Genomic DNA, 24005 nt, shown 5'->3' on the forward strand with positions numbered 1-24005 from the left:
CAAAAACTTGATTTCACAGAGAACTCTTGTATTGAATATCAACAGGAAGGTATGGTCGATTTCCAAAATTAAAACCAACTACCATGCATGCAAATCGGTGTTGAATATTTTATTATATTCATAAATACCGAACAACATGAGCCATCAATATAAGAAAATCAAGAACACATGCACGTAAATCTTATCACATACATGCATTCATATGCAGCGGAATAATAAATAATCATAGATTCACTAACCTCCGGCCATCGCTGTTCAAGTACAAAATGGTCTCGCGAGAGAGAGAAGATAAGAGACCCCACGAGAGAGAGGAGATCTGGATCTTCTAACCTATGCAGTACTTGAGTGCCTTAGGTGATGGATCCACAGGTTTATTTATACTGCTAGGTTAGGAATCTGAATCCTTATCTTTAAGGTTTATCTCTAATTAGTTTCCATCCATCACGGAAACCACCTGATAAGATAAACTCTGAATAACATCTAATCAGATTGAATTAAGTCACCATTTAAATGAGGTTGTATTTATCCTGATGCAGATAAACTTGATCGAGTGAGCCACATCAAGTTTTCTAAAATTAGAAGACATGCTAACACCTAATTGATTCAGACTAAAGGTACTTCAGGATTAACTTGGTATTAAAAAAAATAAATTTCAAGATCACACTAACCATATTGCTGGATGTGTTGCATCAGAGCCATAAACTTTTTTAAAAAATAAATGATTATATTAATATACAATTAATTTTATTTATCTTCTACTTAATAATATTTTTGATTATACGATCATAAAGTTTAATCATCCAACTTAAATCTATATTTATATCTATAATTCCACTATTCAATTTGTATATGTATTTATATAAATTAAATATAGATACAAATTTTTAAATCCGACTAATATCATCATCCATATTTATATTCATCAAACAAAAAAAATATAGATATAGATACACTGGTATCGGATCCGCATGCACTCCGATTTCTACCCTAATACTACGAATAAAAAAAATGTTTTTGTAATAAGGCCACTCCCATAGAGCCCACTTTTCATGAAATAAATAAATAAATAAAATAGGTGAGTCTCCTTTTCCTTGAAAGAAATAAACAAAGAAATAAATAAATAATAGGTGGAAATTTAAAAATTAAATCTAAAAATGCACTTCTACAATTCCATCAAAGAAAAAAAATACATAAAATAAATAATGGAAAAACAACAAATCAGAGAACTTCTCGAACAATGTTTAGCTAGCATTTTTCTTTGTCTTCAATAGGATTTAGCTAACATATATTATCTAAACCGAAAGTATGACGGAAATGAAATAAGAATGACAAGGAGCAGCTTGTGATGTGAACGTTGGTCGTTTAGAATATAAGCTCACCTCCTCTTAGATCTTCCATGAATTCCACCAAGTTTCCAAGACTGATCGGAGTTTTTTTTTTGGATCAAAGACTGACTGGAGTTAGAAATGAAGAACAAGCGTTCTATAGAGGGAGATTTGGAAGGGGACATGAAGATAGAAGAAGAGAGAGAGTGTGTGTCAGGATTTATTACGTTTTATTTGGAAGGAAACATCAGCATATCTTAATAGGATTTCTCGCATGAGATAATATTTTTGCGGAGCACGGGGAGCGAAACTTTGTGTCATGCTCTGGCTGCATTAATTATTATTAAATAAGCAAGAACGACTTCAAAGAGCCGAGGCTTTTGAAGCTAAATTTGATAGCCGCAAAAGAGCCCCAAAATTTACCTGCTAAGCATATATATATATATATATATATATATATATATATATATATATAGCCAGTTAGAGGGTTATTTTAGTCATGGGCTGAGAGAGGCTCTTAGATTCATTGAGGGTGTTTTAAGCCATTTCTCTTTTTTTTTTTTCTAGAAATCTATTGTTTTAGGGTTGGTTTGGCTGTCAAATTTATATTAAGGACAACTTAAGTAGTAATTCTGCCTTTTGATTACTATTATATTTTTAGTCCATGGCCTGTCTAGAAGCTTCTAAAAATAAATCATAAGCGTGTGATAGAATAGGGATAAATGTGCAAAGGAGAACAAGATAGAGCGAAAAATGGTGATGGATTAAATGCGAAATTAATAGTTGAATTGATGACCATAAATCAATTTGGCACATATGGTTGTACTTAGTTTGATTATTAAATTTTAGTAGGAGAGAGGCCTGCCATGATTGTGTAGGCAATTCATTAGACGGAAAATCTAGATCTAACATGGATACTGGATGTAATATTCTGCAAGTATTTTATAAAATAGTCGGAAGATGTTTTTGTACTCGACAAATTGTGTAGGCAATTTATATTTATAAAACATGCATATACTTATATATTTTATGTATAAAATACTTTAAAGTACTGTTGTATCCTTGCAATATTTTTAGGTTTGCCTGTATTTAAGAGCACGATGCAAGACATAACTCCTGTTTCTGATCGATGTTATGTAGCTAAAAAGTAGTGGTGCAACTCAAACAAATCAAGTCAGGTTAGAGGTCAATCCAAGACCAACATTAGTCAAAAAAACTCTGACCCTAGAACCCTACTCAGCTAGATCTTTCTTATCCAAAGTCCTCAACATAAGACCAAATTGAGCTCAAGATCAAAATCAAGTTGAATCAAGATTAGTTGAGTTAGATTGGCTTGGTGGTCGAGTTGCTAGGGTCAATAGGAACATTTCTTACTCTTCTCTCCTTGCCTTCCCAAAACCTTGATCCGGTCAGTATTTTGGGGCTTTGTATTCACAAACAAAGAAGAAGTGACATAAAAATATCTAGGATCAGGATAGACATACCTGGAAAGAGGCTTGGTGGCAGTTTGTTTGGTTGCGCAAAGAGGATCCCCAAAAGGAGGCCAGCCATATTTGATCTGCGTTGCTCTCCTCATCTCCCATCTATGTTGTTGTTGTTGTTGTTGTTGTTGTTGTTAACGGTCATGTATGATAACTTAAATCCTTTTCAAAGATAAGAATAATAAAAATAGAAATGAAGAACTGTGATAAATGAGAAGTTGCTTTAGATTCAATTTCATTGATTATATAAAATTAATTATAATATAAATGTTGCTACACATAAGTATTGGTTGGCCTAGGTTGGATAAGGAGTCATCTAGCTAACCTCAATTAATTCAGGATTAAGATTTAATTGAGTTGAGTCATTTAATTTGAGATTGGATTGGCCTCCCCTAGTTGCACACTATGTTGCAGTTAATTTTGAAACTCATGACTATTCCTTCAATACGTAAAATATAGAAAAAAATTAACTTTGGAAACATTGCTCCACACTCGGTTTTTAATGTGGAAGCTAAATATGATGGTGGACTCTTTGGATGACCCAACCTCGTGATGCGGACCCCCTCTCTCTCATACACACACACACTCTCTCTCTCTCTCTCTCTCAGGTGATACACCAAATACCAATGGCCAAATTGTCACATTAGGGCAGGGAATTAAGCAAGGGATTCACATTTAAAGTCAATCCATGGGTTTGCTCTATTGGTTTCATGCAAAGCAGGTTGAGCCAATATTACTATGCATTAGATTAAGCTTAATCTGAAATTTCTAGCCTGACTTAAAATTGGGTTGGACTTAATGCAACAGTCTGCGAGTTTGAGAGCCCGATGTGGCTCGTCCATTTATCCTTGCGCCCGCGCACACCACATGTATTTGTATTCCATAAAGTAGTACTAAATCCTGGCTATAAGATAAACAATATTGGTTATTATTTAAGAAATTATCCCCGCAATCACACCCTACGCATAACGTAACCAAGCAATTTTGGTATTACACTATTGATTGAAGTGGAGCCTGGAGGAAAAGAAGATTTCGAACACATCTTTGATTTAAATAATAAAAAAAAGAACAAGAAAAGATATCTGAAATCCAACTTAGTCCAGCCCACTTTCAAGCCTAATTCAGTGTTGGATTTTGAGTGGGCCAATTTGGGCTTGGGCCGAACATCTAGTTCTGCAGATTTAGCCTAGCCAAGCCTGCCTAACATGTACTCTGTAGAGTTGCAGATGGGTTGAGTCAACCCATGATCTAACTTGATCCTAACCCACATAGACCCAACCGGATCTCTATTAGAAGACCCGTCGGTTGGGTCAGGGTTCCAAAATTGAACCCAATTTAAGTTCTGGGTTTAGACCTTGGTCTTGTATTTTCCAACGCGACCTGGTTTCTATATCATCTGGGTTTAATTTGGCTTATTAAAAAATAGACCTGACTCAACTTGAACTCGATCTGGCTCAACCAGAAATACAAATCATAAAAACTTCCTTCTCCTTGATTCTTAATATCTTTCCCATTTAATTGAATGTACTCCCATTTAAATTAGTTCTTCTTTTTCATCTCAACAGCTACATATTCTCTTGAATATTTTACTTAATTATATTTAAACATTCTTATTGCCATGTTTGTTTTCATGGATTCTTATTTATAATATTCTCAAATACTTATATATATTAAAAATCGAAGTTTATAAACTTTTATTTGGAAAGAAAATTCATGTTGAGTTTACTCTTCTTAGTTTTATTTATTTTTATAATAATTTTATATTTAATTATTAATTATTATATTTTAGCCAGGATACTTAACTCAAACTACAAATCTGATCTAATCCAGTCCAGACCTAAAGCTGACTATTCTGGGTTAGATTTAGATTATGCTTGGTCCTAACCCGACCAAATGATCTATTAGGTCTATAGTCCAACCCAACACAACCCAACCCTATCACTTAATTACTGGGTTGGGTCCAGATCGTAAATCATGCCGGGTCAAGCATGCCCAGCCGAACTCAACTCACTTGATGCCCTAGTATTTTGCCATAGGAAATGGTGCACCAATCAATAGCAGTACTTATTATCAGATTCAATTATAGTCTGTTTTTCTACCTCCTAGTTGACTCGTTTTATCATTGTAGCATCAGATAAGAATCCAAAAGCAAACACGTGCAACTAATTACATTCCATCAAAGTCTCTCGCAAAGAAATGACTATACTGGATAGCAATGGTTGATAACCACATGGAATTAGGTGCTCCATGACACTTCTAAGGCCCTGTTTGGATTAATCCCACACAATGTAGCCGGACAGGCCACAAGGGAGTGCAATGGAAGGAGGTAAAGGAGTGTGGGAAAGAGAGAAAGAGAGGCGATCCTCGGGGTAAGAAAAGAAAATTATCTTCTGAGGGCATATTTAGGTATTCCTGCAAGGACTGGGGAGAGGAAGGCAGCATGGGAGCAAGGCAAAAAGGGGTTTTTTTTTTTTTGCCAGATACGGACCATGCACAAATGGGCTACCTAATCTATCAGGAAGATTTTTTTTTTTATATCCCACAGAATTTGAGCTTAGGGGTGTTAGGTTGATACAGGCTAAATCCTCATGGGCTGCCCAATCGGAATCCAATCAAATCCTTTTAGACTGGTAAACAGGCTTCAAGTTTTCTTTCCTTCTTGTGTGTGTGTGTGTGTTTCCACAAGGATCCGGCCATCCCACCGGACCAAGATCCAGCAACATTATTGCCCTAAGTGGTTTCGATTGGGCCTATCAGAATGTAACGCAGTGTAATTCGATGCGACGACACATGTAAAAGAGGAGGATTAAAAAGAAATTTCAAGAATAAACTTCATTTTTTTCCCTAATTGTCCAAGAAAATATCCACATAGGTCCTTCATCCCAATAACCCTTGCAAAACTGATAATCCATAAGCCTTTCATCGACGGCAGTTTATCTAGTTCTTATTAAACCTGAAAGTCTGAAACCCGGCTGCCAACACCATTAATTCCCGTTGGAACACAACAGACCAAAAATTGGCTGCTGGTTGGAAGTCGAAATTCCCAGAAAGATAGAAGGCAAGTCCCACCAATACCTTTGGCTCCGTTGAGGCTTTTAACAATTCCCTAACGATGACTGAATCTTACAAATCTTAGAACCCTAGACCCCTGAAATTTTCTTGTTTGGCCGCACTTCAGTAAGTTGTCAGTAATGTCGTTGCTCTTTCTTTCTCGAAGCTTGGAGCTGCGAACTGCCATGCTGCCCTCGAATTACCATTTTGCAATCCAAATGATCAGTGATCATTGCATTGACACAACAAACACATGCGCAGAGAGAGAAAGAGAGAGGGAGAGAGGGCGAGGCCTAAGAAATTCAAAGAATAAACCTATTCGTAATGGATATTTAACCGAAGAGAGATAATTACGGATATAGATAATTGTAAGCCCAAAAATTAGGAAAAACAGAGAGGGACTTACATTTTTAGGGAAGGAATCTCCATCTTTACTGTTGTGGAGAGAATAGCCCTACTAAATATTACAAAGATGATTTCACTACGTTAATTACCGAAGCCAAATGGTGATTGTCTCCTGCTACCACCCTCCCCATATTGTTCATTCCATTTTCTTAGCTCGTTCATACTAGTGGCATCATATGCTACAGACGCACCCACCTAATGGGAAAGAAAGGAAAATTAGAAAAAATATTACGGCTTGAACGCCAGCTGAAATAACAAACAAAAACTCAAGCATCACAATTGCTGTTAATAAGAAAGATATAATTGATACCTTTGATTTTGCTTGGATAAAATCATCCAACTTAAGGGGCCTAAGTGAAGCTGCCGTGCCCGTTGCACCTTTCTGATCCACAGAAACATTCTTGCATTAGGAAATTGGAACTCAGCAGGATAGAACTTTGTCATCAAGAAAGATATCTTAAAACTGATACAACCAGCTAAATTTGAGAATGTTCTAGTGACAGCCAAGTCAAATTTAACAGAGAAATTTTTGAAGTATAGATCAGATTACAAAGACCAGAAAGGTCATTACCTTCTTTTCTTCTTCCAGAAGTTCTTGAACAGGCCTATATGCAGCTGCAATACACAGGTTCTGCATGCCAACAGAGTAAGAAATGCAACCATGCAATTCACAGAACTGGAATAATACCAGCACGTATCTTACCTTCAAATCACTTCCTGAATATCCTTCAGTTGCATTGGCGAGTTCATCATGTCTAAAGCCAGGTTCAAGGTTTTCTTGAGAAAGAAATATTCTTAGGATTTTCATCCGATTCTCGGCATCGGGAAGATCCACATATATCCTACAGATTCAAACATACATCAACTTAGGACTTTAAATGACAGAAAATGAAAACGAAAGTAGATTCTTAAAGGTGCTCTCTATGGTCTTACCTTCTTGGCAGGCGGCGTACTACAGCATCATCTAGGTCAAATGGACGATTTGTCGCAGCAAGGATAAGAATCCTTTGACTGTCCTTGGTCCTCAGTCCATCCCAAGCAGCCATAAATTCATTCCGCATTCTTCTTGTTGCTTCATGCTCAAAAGCACCACCTCGAGCACCAAGAAGACTGTCAACCTACCAACATGACAACCAAACACTCACAATCAGAGAATTAATCAGAAACATAACATGCTAATTAAAAGGTAAACTGTCCTTGCCTTGACATTAGCAGCAAAGGGGAAAATATCACATTGTGAAGATAATGCCTACCTCATCAACAAATATAATGACAGGGGATAGCCGGCTAGCAAAGGAGAATAGGGCTTTTGTGAGCTTCTCAGCATCTCCAAACCACTGTTCACAGGAACAGAAAACAAAATTAAGAAATCCATAAAGAAAACTAAACACTTGCAAACTCTCCACACATACAACAGCTCAAATTGGGTAGTTTCTCCATAGCGTCAAGCAAGGTTCGCCGTACCGGTACCGAACCCTGTACCGGTGCCGCACTTGCATAAGCGTACCGCATGTCGGTACGGTACGGTACGCGGTAAGTCAGGCGTACCGATACCGGTATCCATCGGTACGGGTACAGTACGCCCGGTACCGACCTGTACCGATCGGTACAGCATACCATGGCGTCAAGTTCAGTACTATTGGAGCTTCTGATTTCTCCAAGAAAGAGAACACGAACATCCATCAGAATATATTTAGAATTGGGCATAACTCAACACAGCAGCCCACACCAGAAAATACATGCAAAACCTGATCTGTGAGCCATGTTTTCCTAGAACAAATCTGACATTTGATTATTTCCCCCAGCGAGTCTCATGGTAATTGGTAGAAAACATGGGTAACAGGCAAAGTTTGTCGTACCAAATATACAGTACCGTACCGGTACCAAACCGATACGCAGCCTCATACTATACTGATACTCAATATGCCTCGTCGTCGTACCATACCACATACCGACATTGTAATAGGTAGGTCTCTTGCCCATGATAAATATTTCTATACTTGCTAAAAAAGGATGTCCCGAAATACGAGGCTCCCGCCATTACATGCTCTGGGGACAGTCAGATATATGCATCCTAATCTCCCTATGCAAAGAGGCTATTTCCATATTTTGAATCCATAATACCTAGGTCATAATGGTGCAATCTTATCATTGCACCATGGCCTGCCCTCATATTTCTGTACTCACTCCAGTATGTATATTTTATCCTAACCAATTTATGCTATGCACAACACAAAATGCTGATCCTAACATCTGAGGCATATTTAATCTTACCTATGCAGGGGATCAATCTAATCCAGAAAACCTATAGTACTTAAAATATGCTGGAAAGAAAATTTACTATAAACTACCTTTGAGGTAAGTGTTGATCCCGTAATGCTGATAAAATTTGCTCCAGCTTCTGTTGCAAGTGCTTTTGCAAGAAGAGTTTTCCCTGTTCCAGGAGGCCCAAAAAGCAATATCCCTTTGCAAGGCTGATAGAGGTGTAACATAATCACAAGTCAGCTGAAAGTGCTTCTCACATCAATCCAAAAAAAATGCATAAGAATCCAACAGGTACAGATCAAGCACCATAAAAATTTGGCATTCCGTGTCATCATAAGAATTTCTCAATTTAAATAATGTACATAGTCCTATTCAGTGACACCCTTAGTAAACTAATTTCATGAACCGCTCCATCTTCCCACTTGCCTTCTGAAGGCTTGGCAACATTTCAAGTCACACGCTGAGACTTCTGGAACTCATCATTAACTGTATCTCACAATTATTATGAATAGTACTCTTTAAAGTCCAAAAGAGAATACCAAAGAGAAAATTTCTGAAAGAAGGAAAAAAGAAAATACCTAAATTGATTTAGTCATTGTTAAAGAAATGTGAGATAAGGGTGATGCGTTGATTGCCGGCACCAAGAGATAATCAAATCAAAACTATGCTTCTTTTTGAATGATATGAAGTTAAAACACTAGGAGCAAATAGGAGGACCCCCCCTAACAAGAAAAAGTGACAAAGTCCTACTCCTAGCAAAAACATCCACCATTTCTAAGCATACACAAAAAAGTAGGCACACCCACCAATAACACTATCTCCAATCATTATCAATCACAGAAGAAACCATTCAATTTCTGTGACTTGATATCTTTCTGATGAGACAATTTATTGTACCTTTGGCAAAATACTAGTTAATGGTTGGTTGATGGATGTGACCGCGCAATTTCTATAGTGCTTCTTAAAATTGGAAATCAAAATGCTAAAAAGTAAATCTTGAAAGTCGGAATCATTGTTGGTAGCCAAATCACTGTTGATGAATTAAAGAGACAAATTCAGCAGGAGAGTTTACCCTGACCGCTTCTCTGATAAGAAAAAATAGATTTACTACCTAACAGATTCTTATTTAGAAAAAGCGTAGAAACAATATTACCTCAAAAAAATTTGCTCCTCTGGATGCAATTGCTAAAATAATGGTCTTTTCTAAGATATTCATTTACAGTATAAAGCTGTATAAATTTAGGAATGCACGTATATGATCTACCTGAAGAAGGCATGAAACCAAGCATAGGTTTGAACAATGACGAAGGGGAACATTTTGCCAAGCAATAACTTACTCGTAATAGATTTCCATGTGAAAAAAGTTCTGGTCTCCTCATAGGAAGGGAGACAAGCTCATTCAGTGTCCTCTTCACATCTTCAAGAGCACCAATATCATCAAACTTCACTCCAATTTCATCTGGGGGAACCACTGCTGAAATGAAATTGCTCTCATACTCATCCTTGGCAAGACTCTGCAGCAAGAAACATGCATTATGATAACATAAAATAACAGCATTTAAATATGTTGCAAACTAGCAATATAAGGTTTACACATACTTTATCAGTTATCAAACTTTAAAGCTACACAATGGATGAGAAAAGTGCAATGTGCAGACCTTTAGACTTTGCAAGGGTTTCCTGGAAATTGTTTCCTGTTCCCTTAGCCTTGCAATCGCAATATCCAGACTTCACATAAAGAAAACAGTAGTTTTCATTTTCCCAAACTCACTGAAATAGTTTGACAAGCAGAATGCCATTGTTGAGAATCATTACCTTTCACGGGGAATCAGTAGCCTATCACCCTTTATAGAGGGAAGAATGACAGAGGACAGGTAGTGATTTCTAGCCCATCCTACAACTTTCTCAGCTTCTGCATATATGGATCAGAAAACAAAAGCACAAGGTACGCTTATACATCAGAATAAGAAATGAACCATGCAATATTTAATCAAATACTAAAGATAAGTCATAATTACAAAGCAGACACTTTGTACAAATCATAATTGGGGTAATGAAACAAGTCGGGCGCACTTAAGAATCAAACATGAATACAGGAACAACATACCATTTGCATCCATCAAAAATATAATAAATGCTGGAAGGACTTGAACCTTTGATCTTGTGCTTAATAACATGCTCAATTTACCTATCTGGGTTTGATGGGGCATGTCTTCCACTATATAACACCAACTCCTTTAATGTATCCATTCATGAGGCATGTCTGGCCATTTGCATTTCTCATTCTGCCTTTTCCCCACTCCACATCCTTCCGTATCCCCTTTTCAAGTCCTTCCAGCATTTATTATTTATTTAATATTTTTTATTTTATTAAAATTTTAAAAAAACAAGTGGATGCACATGCCACATTCTAGCGACAAATCAGTGGAAACTCATTAAAAAAAATCAGCCTCTTAAGAAGGTACAATCACTGGAAACTAAAGACAAGGGGTTCACAGCAAGGAGAAATTGCCAATTTGACTCAAAAGATAAGAGGAAAAGGAGTAGGAAAAGAATAGAAGAAAATAAAGAATCTTACAAGACATTGGTGCATTAATCTCCTGCATTACAATAAGCCGATAAAATAGGAAATTATGCCACCCTCGTAAGATTGATGTGCAGTCACAGACCATGACTTTCACAACAATAATATAAGAGACTGGGGTCTATACAAAAACTGTTGTCCAAAGTAAGGTTACTTAAGAACAAAAGCATACCAGATACTCCTCCAGAAAGCCCAGTTCTCTCAGTCCAATAAGAGATCATAAAAATATAAAACATAGAATAATTTTACAGGCTCCCACCATGGTATCCATATTTTCACGTCCTCAATTGCACTGCCCAACTTAACCACTTTCAAAAGAAGACAAAAGAGTGCCACAATCTCCCCCTCTCAGTTCTTCGTCAATAATTATTTTAACCCTCTCTTTAACAGAAAGGTATCTGCACCCCATTCCAATCAGCCTAATAGTCAATCACCTTAGTGTCTGGACTTTGAAGAAGCAACAAACAAGGTGAAGATGCTGAAGGAAACCATATTCACCACATAAATTGATTCGTATAGAATACCATCCTAATTATTAGGTCAGAACTTATGCTAATCAGCTGCTCAGCTATATGTCCTCACATAAAGTCTGTGATTGTTTATTAAGTTCAATAATGTAATTTCAAAGAATGTGTTTTCAACTTTCATATTCAATCATGGCACTTCAATTTAAGTCGATCCATCTTGCAAGTTATCAGACTCAGTCATGATAACAATTGACATAACTGATTGAGTTTCATGCTTAAGACCAAAATAAAAAATAACAATTATAACCAGAACATGTTATATAGAAAGATAAAAAAGAACAAACCAAATGTTGGCTCATTATATGACAATCACAAAGTACATCATGAATACAAAGAGAACATCAGCCAACAACTTGTTATTTAAGATGGTTAGGCACCTTGCCTCCTTGTGATATGATTCTCTGTTTGAATCACCCAAATGTAGGGCCGGAACTACGCCCAAGCCAGCTTTGGGCTAGGCCTTGGGCCTAGACCAATTGGGATTGAGCTTGGGTTGTAGGGCCTAAATCGATATCAAGCCCATGAACAAAGCCTGTGTCAGATCCCAAACTAGCTCGGCCCGCTGCCTACCAATTCCACACCCCCCCCCCCCCCTCCACCGGCTCATCCGCATTCCCACATCCTTACTCTCCGCCTTCCATCTCCTCTCTTCCCCCTAGGCCTAGCCAGGAGACTGAAAAGAACCGTTAAGGCTGATCTTTCACTACAATGGGAACCCGATCCAACCCAGCCCAGTTTCAGCCTTACTCAGATGTCACTTTAGAAACTTCCATATGTAATTCCTTGTGGATGTGGGCACATGTCACAAGCTGGAACAAGCCTAAGCAGCATGGATATTATGGCGTGACTTCAATTGGGGAGGAGGTATAGGAAATTAGTTCCTCAGGTATTTCTTTTGGTATCTTTCTAATTAATGTTCTTTCTTCGAATTATCCTTTAATGATCCAATATAAAAATGCGCATCAGAACCAAAATGACAAAAAATAATTTGTCCAGACAGTATTCAAAATAGCGTTAAATATCAAATAAGACACTAATGGGAAAAGATCAAATCTATAAAATTGTTCCTTACTTTGCTTTGTCAAGATCACACCATCAGTCTTTACATGCAAAAGCTCTATGCATGATAGCTCATGCTCTTCTAGCACCTACAATATGAGGAAATAAATATATATGCTGAAGGTGATCCAAATGCATAAAGGAAAAAAAAAAAGTCCCCATAAAAGTCACATATTATTCAGAAAAGTTCCATAAATTAGTCCTTAGAATTAAAATAACAGCTTCCACACCTTATGCAGTTCAATAAGATTGCTCCTTGATATGATAATTTTTCTATCCTCTTCAATTTGTTTATGGAATGTTCTAAGTTGCTCCTCTTCCTGTAAGGAAAAAAAAAACAAGTCACAAAAGTACAAATGGCAAAAGGTCCACATATGAGCTTATTGAGATAGTTAGACACCAAGTCACTCCATCCTCTCTTTTTCATACATGGTTTCCTATATACACATAAGCCTTGAACATCTTAGCATGCTTAAGAAGTAGCACATAGTTTCCTATGTACACACCTCACTTGATGCATTATTTTCTAGTGATTTAGAAAATATATCTAATTTGGATTAAGTTTTCTTATTTGATTGTAATTATGCATCTTCCTAAAGGCATAAACTAAAAGACGCCAACAAGATGTAGGTGAAAACATATTTACAATAAACTTTTGTAACTTGGTTCCTCTCTTTTGATACATTTTTCACTGTTCTGTTGCTTACCGATGATAAATTAAAAAAAAATAAAAAAAAATACCAAATACATGACAATTTGACATCTTCTCCTCCTTTGCGTACAAAAGGAAACATTTTTCAGTTCAAAGAAGTTAAGAATGGTGGCAAACAGCATCAAGGACAGGGATTGCAGACATGGAAGGAGGAAGAGGTGGAAGAAAAGCTTGCTTGAGAGGATGCGCATTGAGCAAAATATTTGTTGGAAATTCAGAATGAAAAAGTTAACGAATTGATAAGAGACAAGACTGTGGGACCTTAATGCATTATATACTTCAAATTTCATATTCTTCCTTGGATGCTGCTTATATGTAGGTACTTTGTTTTTATGGAAACAGGAACTAAGATAGTTTTAAGAAACCATATGAGGAACCAAAAAAAATATGCTCCAATAACTTCAAACTTCTATGCCGTACATCCAGCTTAACATATTTTTGCTCTTTTATTCGTTGTAGCATGTTTGTCCCTATGCGTGTGTTGGAAGAACCAGCTAACAGCTTATTCAGACCGAATTCAGTAAAAACATCGAGTAATCTTCAAAATAAGGTTTCAATGGGCATATGACAGGATAAGGAAGCCACCTTCTCCAAGTTTTCATCAAAATAAGCAGAAAGTCATAGACCTCTCTCAATATTAACGATTGCAACGAGGTATAAGCATGATTGCATCTGATAAATCTATGCTGATTCATCAGATGGCACATCAACAATATGAGATGCATGGTGATAATGTCACATGATCAGGTATTCAAAACCAATCAACGAACTAAATTAAATTACTTACAAAGAAATAGCAGTAAGTTGTATGAAATCATTTTCTAATCATAAGCTCACAAAGCTATTATGATATCAGGCAGTTGTTTCTGGAAGTTATTAATTATTACAAAACTAGTTATTTAAATTACAGAAACCAGCATAATGTGCAACAAGTGTGCATCCTAATTTATCACATACAGCATACTGCATTCAATTTTCTAAGTTATTCCAGGAGTAAATAGAACCATATTACATGTTATACATTAAAAGAATTATAGAATGATATCACATGGTTATATACCTTTGGAGGATGAATAAACAGAGCATTTGGGAAGAGTTTACTTATGCCATCATCTTTTGTAGTTTTAGTTGCTTTCAGTCCCTCAGTTAGTCGCTTCAATGGCACAGGCTGCAAATATAGTTAACATTCCAGGTCAATAATCAATATTATAATTAGAAAAAACATAGAAATGATCATTATAAAGAATATTGTTCCATACAATAGTCATCAACATATCTATACAACATGTCAAATCTAACATTAGAGGTGTCCATGGATGCAATCCAAAGACAAGCCCAAGAAGAACAATTTTACAGAGCTCATGGGCCCAGTCCCATGAACCATACTCGAAAATGACCTTTCGCTTCTCAAGTTTAATAGCATTTGCATTAGATTTTATGTTTTGATGTTATAACTACTCCAAACAATAAGTAGCTGAAGCAAGGCCCGTTGTACTGATCATACCGACGTACCGGTGAGCACCGGTACCATACCGAACCGAACCGGTATACCATACCGGTTCAGCTAGTTCGGGCCAAAAGCCAAAAAAAATTTGAGGTCGGTACGGGGCCGGTACGGGACAGTACGGGCCAATACGGGTTGCAAATAGTCGGAACCGAAAAATATAGCTGTACCGTACCGGTTCCGTCCGGTACCGGTACGTACCAGCCCATACTGATCCGTACCGATCGGTACGGCAGACCATGAGCTGAAGTTTATAAGTATATTGTAGTCATTATGTTGGAAAGATGGATAAAGTCAACTAAAATGGACAGAAAGACTGTTATCTATACTTTTGCATTCATATATTGTAGGAGGATCTTTCCACAATATGCCTAGTTTCCTATACATGGCTTAACAATGTAAGAAAAAAGGTGTTTGGAGTTTTGACGGGAAACATGGTTCCACAAAGATCTCATCTGTGACTTCTTGCTCCATCCTTGGTGGATTCCAATAAAGCTGTGAGTTACTTACACCAGTATGTCCACTTGTACTTTATTATCCCTTCTCCCACTCTGACATCAAAATCAAACTGGTACGTCATGTAATATAGCTTATTCAGCAGTATAGCAAACAAACACTTTAGGTCTAGCAAAGTTACAATGAGTAAGGCAAAATAACTCCAGTACTTATTCAATTAGAACAAAGAATCACAAATACGAGAAAATTACTGATGAATATGTATGAAGACTGCTGTCAATTAGAACAAAGAATACCAAGCAAAAAAGGGAAATATACTATGAAGATGTACAAACTCTATTCTCAATAAATAATTTAAAGGACTAATCAAGAAGCAGGTCTTAGGGAAGCCCAGTAACCAAAAAATAATAAAGAAATCAATCCCCATGGCAATATGAACATGAGCTAGATTTGCCCTCAGATCTGGCTTAAGGCAGTTTATACAATGTCCACTGTTGAACACCCATATTCACAGAGTTTTCTCCAAAACTAACTTTGAGCATGCAGGCATATGCAGCCAGTCTCCCCAGCTTCTTTGATGTGCTATATGTTCTCTGCAGGAACCATATTCCATTTCGATTTATTATTCTTTAAAAACAAGCTTTGAATACCTACACATTGAATTTCCCAACCTATCCCTGCTATTTCTATGAGTTTTACATTAAGAATCCATGCCAATAAAAGAGATATTTCAAGATCAAGAAAGTAAAGATAGATTTGTGAGAAGTCTAGGAAGGATAGCTGTCATAAACTACATCAATGGATGAATTTTACAACTTGCACGGTTACTACTGACTGGAAACAGATTAAAATGGCAAAGGCACATCCTAAATAGGAGGTCATGCTAAGCATTTTGCTTCCATTTGGGAAATAAACAAGGAGACAGAAATTTAGTCTCCAATAGAAAGGATCACAGTACATGGAGACTTGCCGGTTATGGCTTTATTGTTTAACAGTGCTGAGAAAGAAATTGGCAATTAACAAAGTATTAACTACAAGAAAAGAAAGAAGAAAAAAAGGTACCAGCCGAGCCAGGCGACCAAGCCGAGGAAGCACCATAGTCTGCAACACTCCATAGATCAGAAAAAATCTACTTGAAAATTGCATAAGTTTATGGAAAGACAAATATCTACAAGTATCGCTATAAAGAACAAATCTTTTCAATATGCATCTTAAAAATAAAGTGAATCTTACATATTTCTCTTTCTCCTTGGACCCTGTCTCTATTATGTTTTGTCCACATATCAAAACAACAGGTCCAGGAAGTTGGTCGAACATTTCCTCCACCTTATGGATGAACTCCCTACGATTTGACTTGGGAACTGCCCTTAACAACCACCGGGCAGAGTCAGGCAAATACACAATAACGGGTTGTAAAGATGGTAAAATCTGCGATCCATCAGAAACCAGAAAAAATAATGTAAGAAAAGGTACAAAAGAAATCAATAGAAAACCACAGTGGTAATATAAAAAGGAGAACAAAAAACTATAAAAATGGATCATTTCCTGAAAGTCACACTAAAATAGAATATAAAGGTATCCTAAGTAAACATATATGATGAGAAATAATCTCTTGGAATGTAAAGTGAGTAAAAAATCGATTAATATAATCACCTCACAAAGTGCCTCCATTGCTATGCACCAATCTTCTGCCTGAGTATCAGAATCATGCACGATATCCTGAACTAGAAAGGAACAGAAAATAAGATTTGCATTCCTTGTCTGCCACTTACATAATTAAGATGTTGCGATAAACTGGATGTCATGTATATTGAGTCAAGATGAAAAATGGAAGCATTATAATAGATTTCCTTGAAGAATACTAAACATAGCTACACCATCAATAGATCTTTCATATGATATGTCCACAAGCAATTATGTCCTGACTCATCTTCTTATCTTCTACAATAATATAATGGAAACTCTTGTAGCAGGCCACGTGAATCCAGAGTCCAAGAGCGAAGTCTCTATTGTGAACAAATAATTAAGGGCTCACGTCATTATGAGGAGTCCTGCAACAACTATGCCCTTTTTCTTTCCTTTTCCATTACTCTCACCTAGCCTCTCCCACCCCTCACCCCCCCAAACCCCAAAGCACCCCTTTTTCTTAATAAAAAAACATATGAATACTAGTGAAACATAATTTCAGAACCACTAAGTGCCTTGCTTGTCAACCATTTTATCATGTTCACCACTATTATGGGGGTCATGATACATCATACATGAAATCATTCTAAAGCTTGAACAGCTCAACAAGCAGGGATAATAGGAAATAATAGCAGACAAAAAAATTACCTCTGACACCAGCTCTTGCAGATATCATACTTGGCCCGAAGGCAAGTAGAGAAAAAATATTTTTTTTATTTTTTTTACAAAAAACACAATTCAGGGGAAAATTGCCCTATGTTTATATGTATGACAAAAATAAATGTTTGTGTAGAAAGAAAGAAAGGGAGGAACTTGTAATTCTGCAAAAGCCAAGTAGAACTGACAATCCATCCATTATGTGTAAATTATGTAATTCAGCACACAGACCCAAGAAGACTGATACTCCACTAAGAAGCACAAATAACTCAATTTGCTTGTCATGCTTGTCAGATACATATTAGATACTGATACTTATATAGTACTAGAATATGTACTCAATATTTAAGTAACCTATTTTTCAAAATTAAAAAAGAGCTGCAAATACTTCTTTGATACTCTCAAGATACTTCCCCAATGACTTGGCAGATGAGGGTTTCTTCTTTCCTTTTTTTTAATGAATGTTAAGCTTTAATTGTACCCAGTTAATATTGGAATATGTGACGTTCACATTATTGTATGGAACATGGGCTGTGGGCTATGGATTTGAATGACAGCATGTGATGTTTGCATGATCTTATAAAGTATGTACTGTGCTATTTTAATTGTGCAAAAGATTTGCAAATGCTTTTTATACATATTTGCAAAAAACAAGTCTATATATATATATATATATATATATATATATATATATATAAAGTGCGCACACAGACATGCACACACAGAGATGCACACAAATAGCACAGATACATATTCGCATCATAGCCATATCATATCCGGCTCTTTCAGATTTTGTTGAATCAGAGTATCTCTATTGTAATTTTCCTACCCATGTGTGTCCAGCTTCATGGGTACCTGATGACCCTTCCTCCGAAAGCTTTCAGCACTTACAATTGCATTAACATTGCAGAGATGCAAATTTCAACATTGAGAAATTTATGAAGTCTCATAAAGTCTCCTCTTTTTTCTGAGAAAACAATTGGGCAATTTATGAAGTTTCATCATCTACAGCAGTGGTCACTGGTCAGAGGCAAGTCAGCTTAGGCAATGCGACAATGCCAGAAGGCTGAAGCATGATATAATGGTTTAAATTTGTGCAAAAATGTGGTTGAAATGGAAGAGGGGAGAAAAAGAGGAGGTGTCCGTGGAGAGGGGCTAGGTCTACAGTATTATTGCTTCAGTGGAAGTATTAGTAGAAGGGCCTAGTATGAAGACCCGGCGGACCCATCTATCTTCTGCGCGAGTAGACACGACTCCTTATGGCGAGAGATATGCTCCCGCACTCATTTGGTGATACTAGAGATTAGATAGAAGATTGGTGATGGGCGAGCAGTGGATGTTTTAGAGGATTGCTGGCTGGCTAGCGTACCGTTAAGCAGGTGGCCCACCTATTTCGACCTCGGGGGGCTAGAGGGGCGCAGGGTCTGTGACCCACTGGTTTCAGGTGAGCGAGCATGGGATGTGGACCTTGTGCGGCGGGTGTTTGGCAAGCAGTTGGCTGAGCGGGTGTTAACGGTGCCAATCCCGGCAGATGTGATGGAGGATCGGCGAGTGTGGGGCCAGACTGGCAGGTCAGAGGTGCAGACCTGGGACCATCTTGGGCTAGTCAGGAGGTCTACGGCACAGCAGATTGAGGGGGTGCATCTGGCGGCTGTGTATCCATCCCCAGGTGGCATTGTTTATTTGGAAGGGGGCCTGGGGCACCCCAGGAGAGTGCTGGCTCGGAGGGGGGTAAGCATCACCCCAAGCTACGAGGCTTGTTAGGAGGCAAAGGAGTCCATATCCCACATCCTTTTCGGCTACCACCGGGCTGCTCTGATTTGGGAGTGTGCCTCGGCCTATTTTGATTTATGTCGGAGGTGGGCATCGATCGAGGATTTTTTGTCCTTCCTGACAGAGTCCTCTTGGAGGCTCGACCGACTGGAGCAGGGGATTAGAGTGACCTATCTGGCTTATCACTGTTGGCTGGACAAGAATGCCCGAGTCTTTGAGGATAGAGGTGCGCACCCAAGATTGGTAGCGGATAAGGCCCTACTTCATGTGGCGAAGGTCCTTCATATCATTGTGTCGTCGTCCCTTGGGTTGGCTAGAAAAATCTGAGGCTCTCACTCCGCTCTTGTAACGTCCAGAATTATGCTCGTCTCCTGAGAGCCCCCACCTCCTATTTTTTCAAGGTGAACTTCGACGGCAGTGTCATGGCGGGTGGATATAGCGGTGTCGGATTTGTCATCAGAGATCAGCAGGCTAAATTGGTGGCGGTCGAGGATAGGCGCATCTTTGACCAGACCGTTGCCGAGGTCAGAGTCGCTTGGGAGGGTGTCTTCCATGCGAGACGGGTGCTAGGTGCGGCCTGCATTATCCTTGAGGGAATGTCGCCACGGTGATCGAGGAAATCCAATCCCGAAAGGTCTGCCGAGGGGATGCGGCTGCTCCACGACATTCACCGTCCTTTAGGTGAATGCATTGCCTTCCGGGCTTCTCATGTGTACAAGGAGGCCAACAGTGCTGCAGACTAGGTGGCATCTTATGCGGCCCAGCACTCCGAAGGTGTTATCTAGGAGAGACGCGACTCTGTCCCATCTCTTTTGCATTTTCTGCTTCTTTCTAACCTTATGGGCTACACTCACACTCGTTGTATATGAGTCACCAATGTACCCAAAAAAAAAAAGTATTAGTCAAGGATTTACCGAATGTTGTTGTTGATAATATAAGGGACAACCTTGGCACAATGGTAAGACTACTCCATTATGACCAGGAGGTAATAGGTTCGAAATACAAAAACAGCTTGTCCACACATAGGGATAAGGCTGCGTATGTCTAACCTTCCCTAGACCCTATAATGGCAGCAACCTCGTGAACTAGGCCACCCTTATGTTGTTGATAATATATAGCTATCAAGGAAACGAAGATTTTTGTGGTGGGGGGGGGGGGGGACGCGAATCAAGGCCTCATGTAGTAAGCAATGTTCTAAGTACACTCTAATTGAAGTCATTTCTTTCATAGTGGTTTTCCTTTTAAATAAGGCCCCTCAATTTAAGTAGAAATTTTTATCAAAATTGTCTACAGATACCTTGAGTTGACTGAATGAGTTCACATGGAACAATCCACCTTGCCCACAAGAATGTTTTTATATTTGCTAAACCTAGAATAACAAATTATTGAGCAATAGAAACCAAACAATACAACTGCAAGAGAAATGGTGTTGATTATTAATTTTCAATGTTACAATATCTTATCCTTAAATATATATATATATATGTAGCAAAAAAGACATAAAATATACTGTATTATACATTGTATTAGCAACACATCCATCAATAACATAGTAATGTCATTAAGCGAAAAATGACTTATAACATGTTAGTGGGATTCAATAAAAATTTAAACCCATAATGAGAACAATGGAAGAGCTCGGTGATTTATGTTAATGGTTAACATAAAGGCTGCACTTGCATGAGATAAGCATTCAGGATGGTAGACACGGACGTTTTTAGCTTGGTGAGATAAACTAATAAGAATGGAGCTAACAATCAAGCACCTGCAATGAAATCGAGAACTTGCTTGAGATAAGATTGGTAGATACTAGAAGGAGAAAATACAGAGCTGAAAACTGTAACAACCCAGGCCCTCACCCAAAATGGCTAGCCAGAAGATATTATTTAGGTTTCTTGATTCTGTATAAGTACCCAAGATCTACCCAGCAAATAACCGATATGGGACTAAACACACGCCCGCACAGGTCCTCACATACTCCCCCCGTTCAAGCCCTGACGTCCTCGTCAGGCTAAGGGTTCAAATCCATTCAAATCTAATTACAAGCACCACGATCAATCCGTGGTCAGCCCCAATAGATCCGTGCTGCAGTGTCCCCTAGTCCACATAAGTTATAGGCCGGATCCACTCTGATACCATTTGTAACAACCCAGGACCTCACCCAAAATGGCTAACCGGAAAGTATTATTTAGGTTCCTTGATCCTGTATAAGTACCCAAGATCTACCCAGCAAATAACCGATATGGGACTAAACACACGCCCGTACGGGTCCTCACAAAAACAGTAGCACAGTACATTACAGCTTTTGAAGCATTAGTTTCTTTTGCATTCTTGATAATCAGCGTCATAGAACATTACGAATGTATGTTTTCTACACCACACAGATACTTTTCTACACTTAACAGACAAAATTCAGGGACAACAAAATAGCTAAAACTCAAGGCCTGTTTGTCACGTCTTTTCATGTTTCTGTTCTAAAACAAAAACATGAAAACCAAGACAAAACATGTTTAGTGCTCCTGTTCTATTTTCTGTTTTTGGAAAATCATTTACATTGTTCTTAGGAAAAATGTAAGCAAGAATATCTTGTTTTTCACATTGTTCAAAAATAAGAAACTCAGGTTTTTCAAGTGGAAGCCCCAATCTCCTTATATCCTTTCCACCGCAATCACCACTGTCTAACCACCATCAGTGGTGGCAGGCAGAACTGCCAACCTCCTTCATATCCTTTCCACCACCATTGCTGCTGCTGCCGCCGCATCCAAAGGTTAGAAGAGAGGTCAATTTTTTTAGTTCATTTGTGTTTACAAAAATAAAAGTAGTTGACTACACTAGATATGTTTAAGTTTCTGAAAATATAAGAAAATAGTAGAAACAGATTTTTTTTACTTTTATAAATAGAAAAGGTGAAAGTGATGCCAAACACAACCTTAGCTTCTAAATAACTCGCTAAAAATTTAAAAAAAAATAAAAATAAAGCATACAGATGTAAACATGACAAGTACATAGCCAGAGAAATGTTCATTCAATCCAATCATTAGTGTGCAATAGAAGCATACTGTCAATCCAATAAATAGATGGTTTTGCATCTTGCTCATTGATACTTTCAGCCTTATTTTCTTCCTCCATTTTATTTCCCATTCTGTCAAGAATAACAGCTACTTGATCCCCATTGACCTCATAGACTTCTCCCCGCTGTCCATTTGACAGGGTCCTGCACGATTTGATGGTTTGAGAGAAGATTAAACCAAGCAAAACATCTAAAATAGAAGGCTGGAAAGGATAAAACATGCATATGGCACATCTAAAAAATACACATACTTTATAAACAAAATAGAAGGATCCAGAACCAAAGACAACATTGACAATTAAAAAAAGAAAAGACAGCATATTGTATTAATATGAATGTTAAGTTATTGGGAAAAAATTAATATCTCAAAAATAAAAATACTGTGAAGTTGTATTCCATGTAGAGCACAGCATGTGGGTTGTTGCATGGTGTACAGGCAGCATATCCACAATAGAGAAACACTAGAAGAACTTTTAATTATGTTTATGATATTCTAAATGTGCTCAAGGTAGTGCTTGTGGCAATGCCCAATTAGCATTTCCCATCTCAGTCTCTCAAACATCCCCTTCATCCTGACGCCACCTATAGTTACTTATAAACTTCAAAAAGGCAACCTTTTGCTCCATGAATATAATATCATGTATTATATATATGTATCGACTTCATATATCAAGTATGAACCACTAGGGTTCCCAAACATCTTACCACTAACTTCAAATCCGAAGCCAGCTCTCCAAACTAGTGTCCCATATCTAGTCAAGGTAAAATTGGGCAATGGAGGGACAAGTTGATAATCCCAAGAGCCAGTTGGCAGGAAACATGCCTTATTGACTATTCATTTTAAGAATATGCAGCTAAAGAGCCATTCCCTATGGATGGGAAAGGGCATTGACTTTTGATATTTATGAATTCCATCCATCGCTGCTAAGGCACCATTATAAGCACAAGCCCAAAATAGATAAGATTTCTAGATACTGAAATTGTACATATCATTAGTCCCAAAGAGCCGTAACATTCTTGGCACTAATATATTCCTAATGCAGATCCTGAGTACAAAGTTACACTTGTGACCATTATCTTTAGAGCTTAGACAGACCATCATTTTCCAAATTCACTCCAGCAAAAAACTCATTTTCAAATTCCAGGAGAATCATGCTAGTTTCAGCTGGTAATATGTTTCTGGAATTTTCTCAGGACAAATACACGTTAAGTTTGCAGCTGATTTCCCTGCATTTCTTCTCTTTTGAAGCAAATAACATGCAGTCAAGCCCAACAATGACCAATATGGAGCAGATGAGCCTTCAAGGCACAGATCCTCAATCAAAATAATAAACAAAACCAACCTACTAACTTGGTAAAGCTTCTTCTTGCCCTCAATTCTTCCCTCTCAAAGTCACAAAGCTGAACCCAGTTAAAGGATGATAGCAACCACTTACCCTCCAACGCTCCT

The 24005-nt window shown here is 37.8% G+C and overlaps 1 protein-coding gene across 2 annotated transcripts in view; it reads right to left on the reverse strand.

Moving 5' to 3' along the window:
* Positions 1–6158: 6158 nt before the first annotated feature.
* LOC120111017 overlaps positions 6159–24005 on the reverse strand; it is a 29258-nt gene continuing 11411 nt past the window's right edge. For both annotated transcript variants that reach the window (XM_039127291.1, XM_039127290.1), the window contains 17 exons: positions 22545–22699; positions 17023–17093; positions 16603–16797; positions 16432–16470; positions 14470–14577; positions 12928–13017; positions 12711–12786; positions 10343–10439; positions 10186–10255; positions 9865–10041; positions 8614–8736; positions 7516–7599; positions 7196–7380; positions 6966–7104; positions 6834–6893; positions 6573–6644; positions 6159–6457 (listed from right to left, as the gene is read on the reverse strand). In XM_039127291.1, the coding sequence (XP_038983219.1) occupies positions 6344–6457; positions 6573–6644; positions 6834–6893; positions 6966–7104; positions 7196–7380; positions 7516–7599; positions 8614–8736; positions 9865–10041; positions 10186–10255; positions 10343–10439; positions 12711–12786; positions 12928–13017; positions 14470–14577; positions 16432–16470; positions 16603–16797; positions 17023–17093; positions 22545–22699 (1855 nt within the window). In that variant the 3' untranslated portion in view covers positions 6159–6343. The remainder of the gene's footprint in view (positions 6458–6572; positions 6645–6833; positions 6894–6965; positions 7105–7195; positions 7381–7515; positions 7600–8613; positions 8737–9864; positions 10042–10185; positions 10256–10342; positions 10440–12710; positions 12787–12927; positions 13018–14469; positions 14578–16431; positions 16471–16602; positions 16798–17022; positions 17094–22544; positions 22700–24005) is intronic.

Source organism: Phoenix dactylifera, chromosome 6 (assembly GCF_009389715.1).
Source record: "Phoenix dactylifera cultivar Barhee BC4 chromosome 6, palm_55x_up_171113_PBpolish2nd_filt_p, whole genome shotgun sequence".
NCBI classification, from domain to species: Eukaryota; Viridiplantae; Streptophyta; class Magnoliopsida; order Arecales; family Arecaceae; genus Phoenix; species Phoenix dactylifera.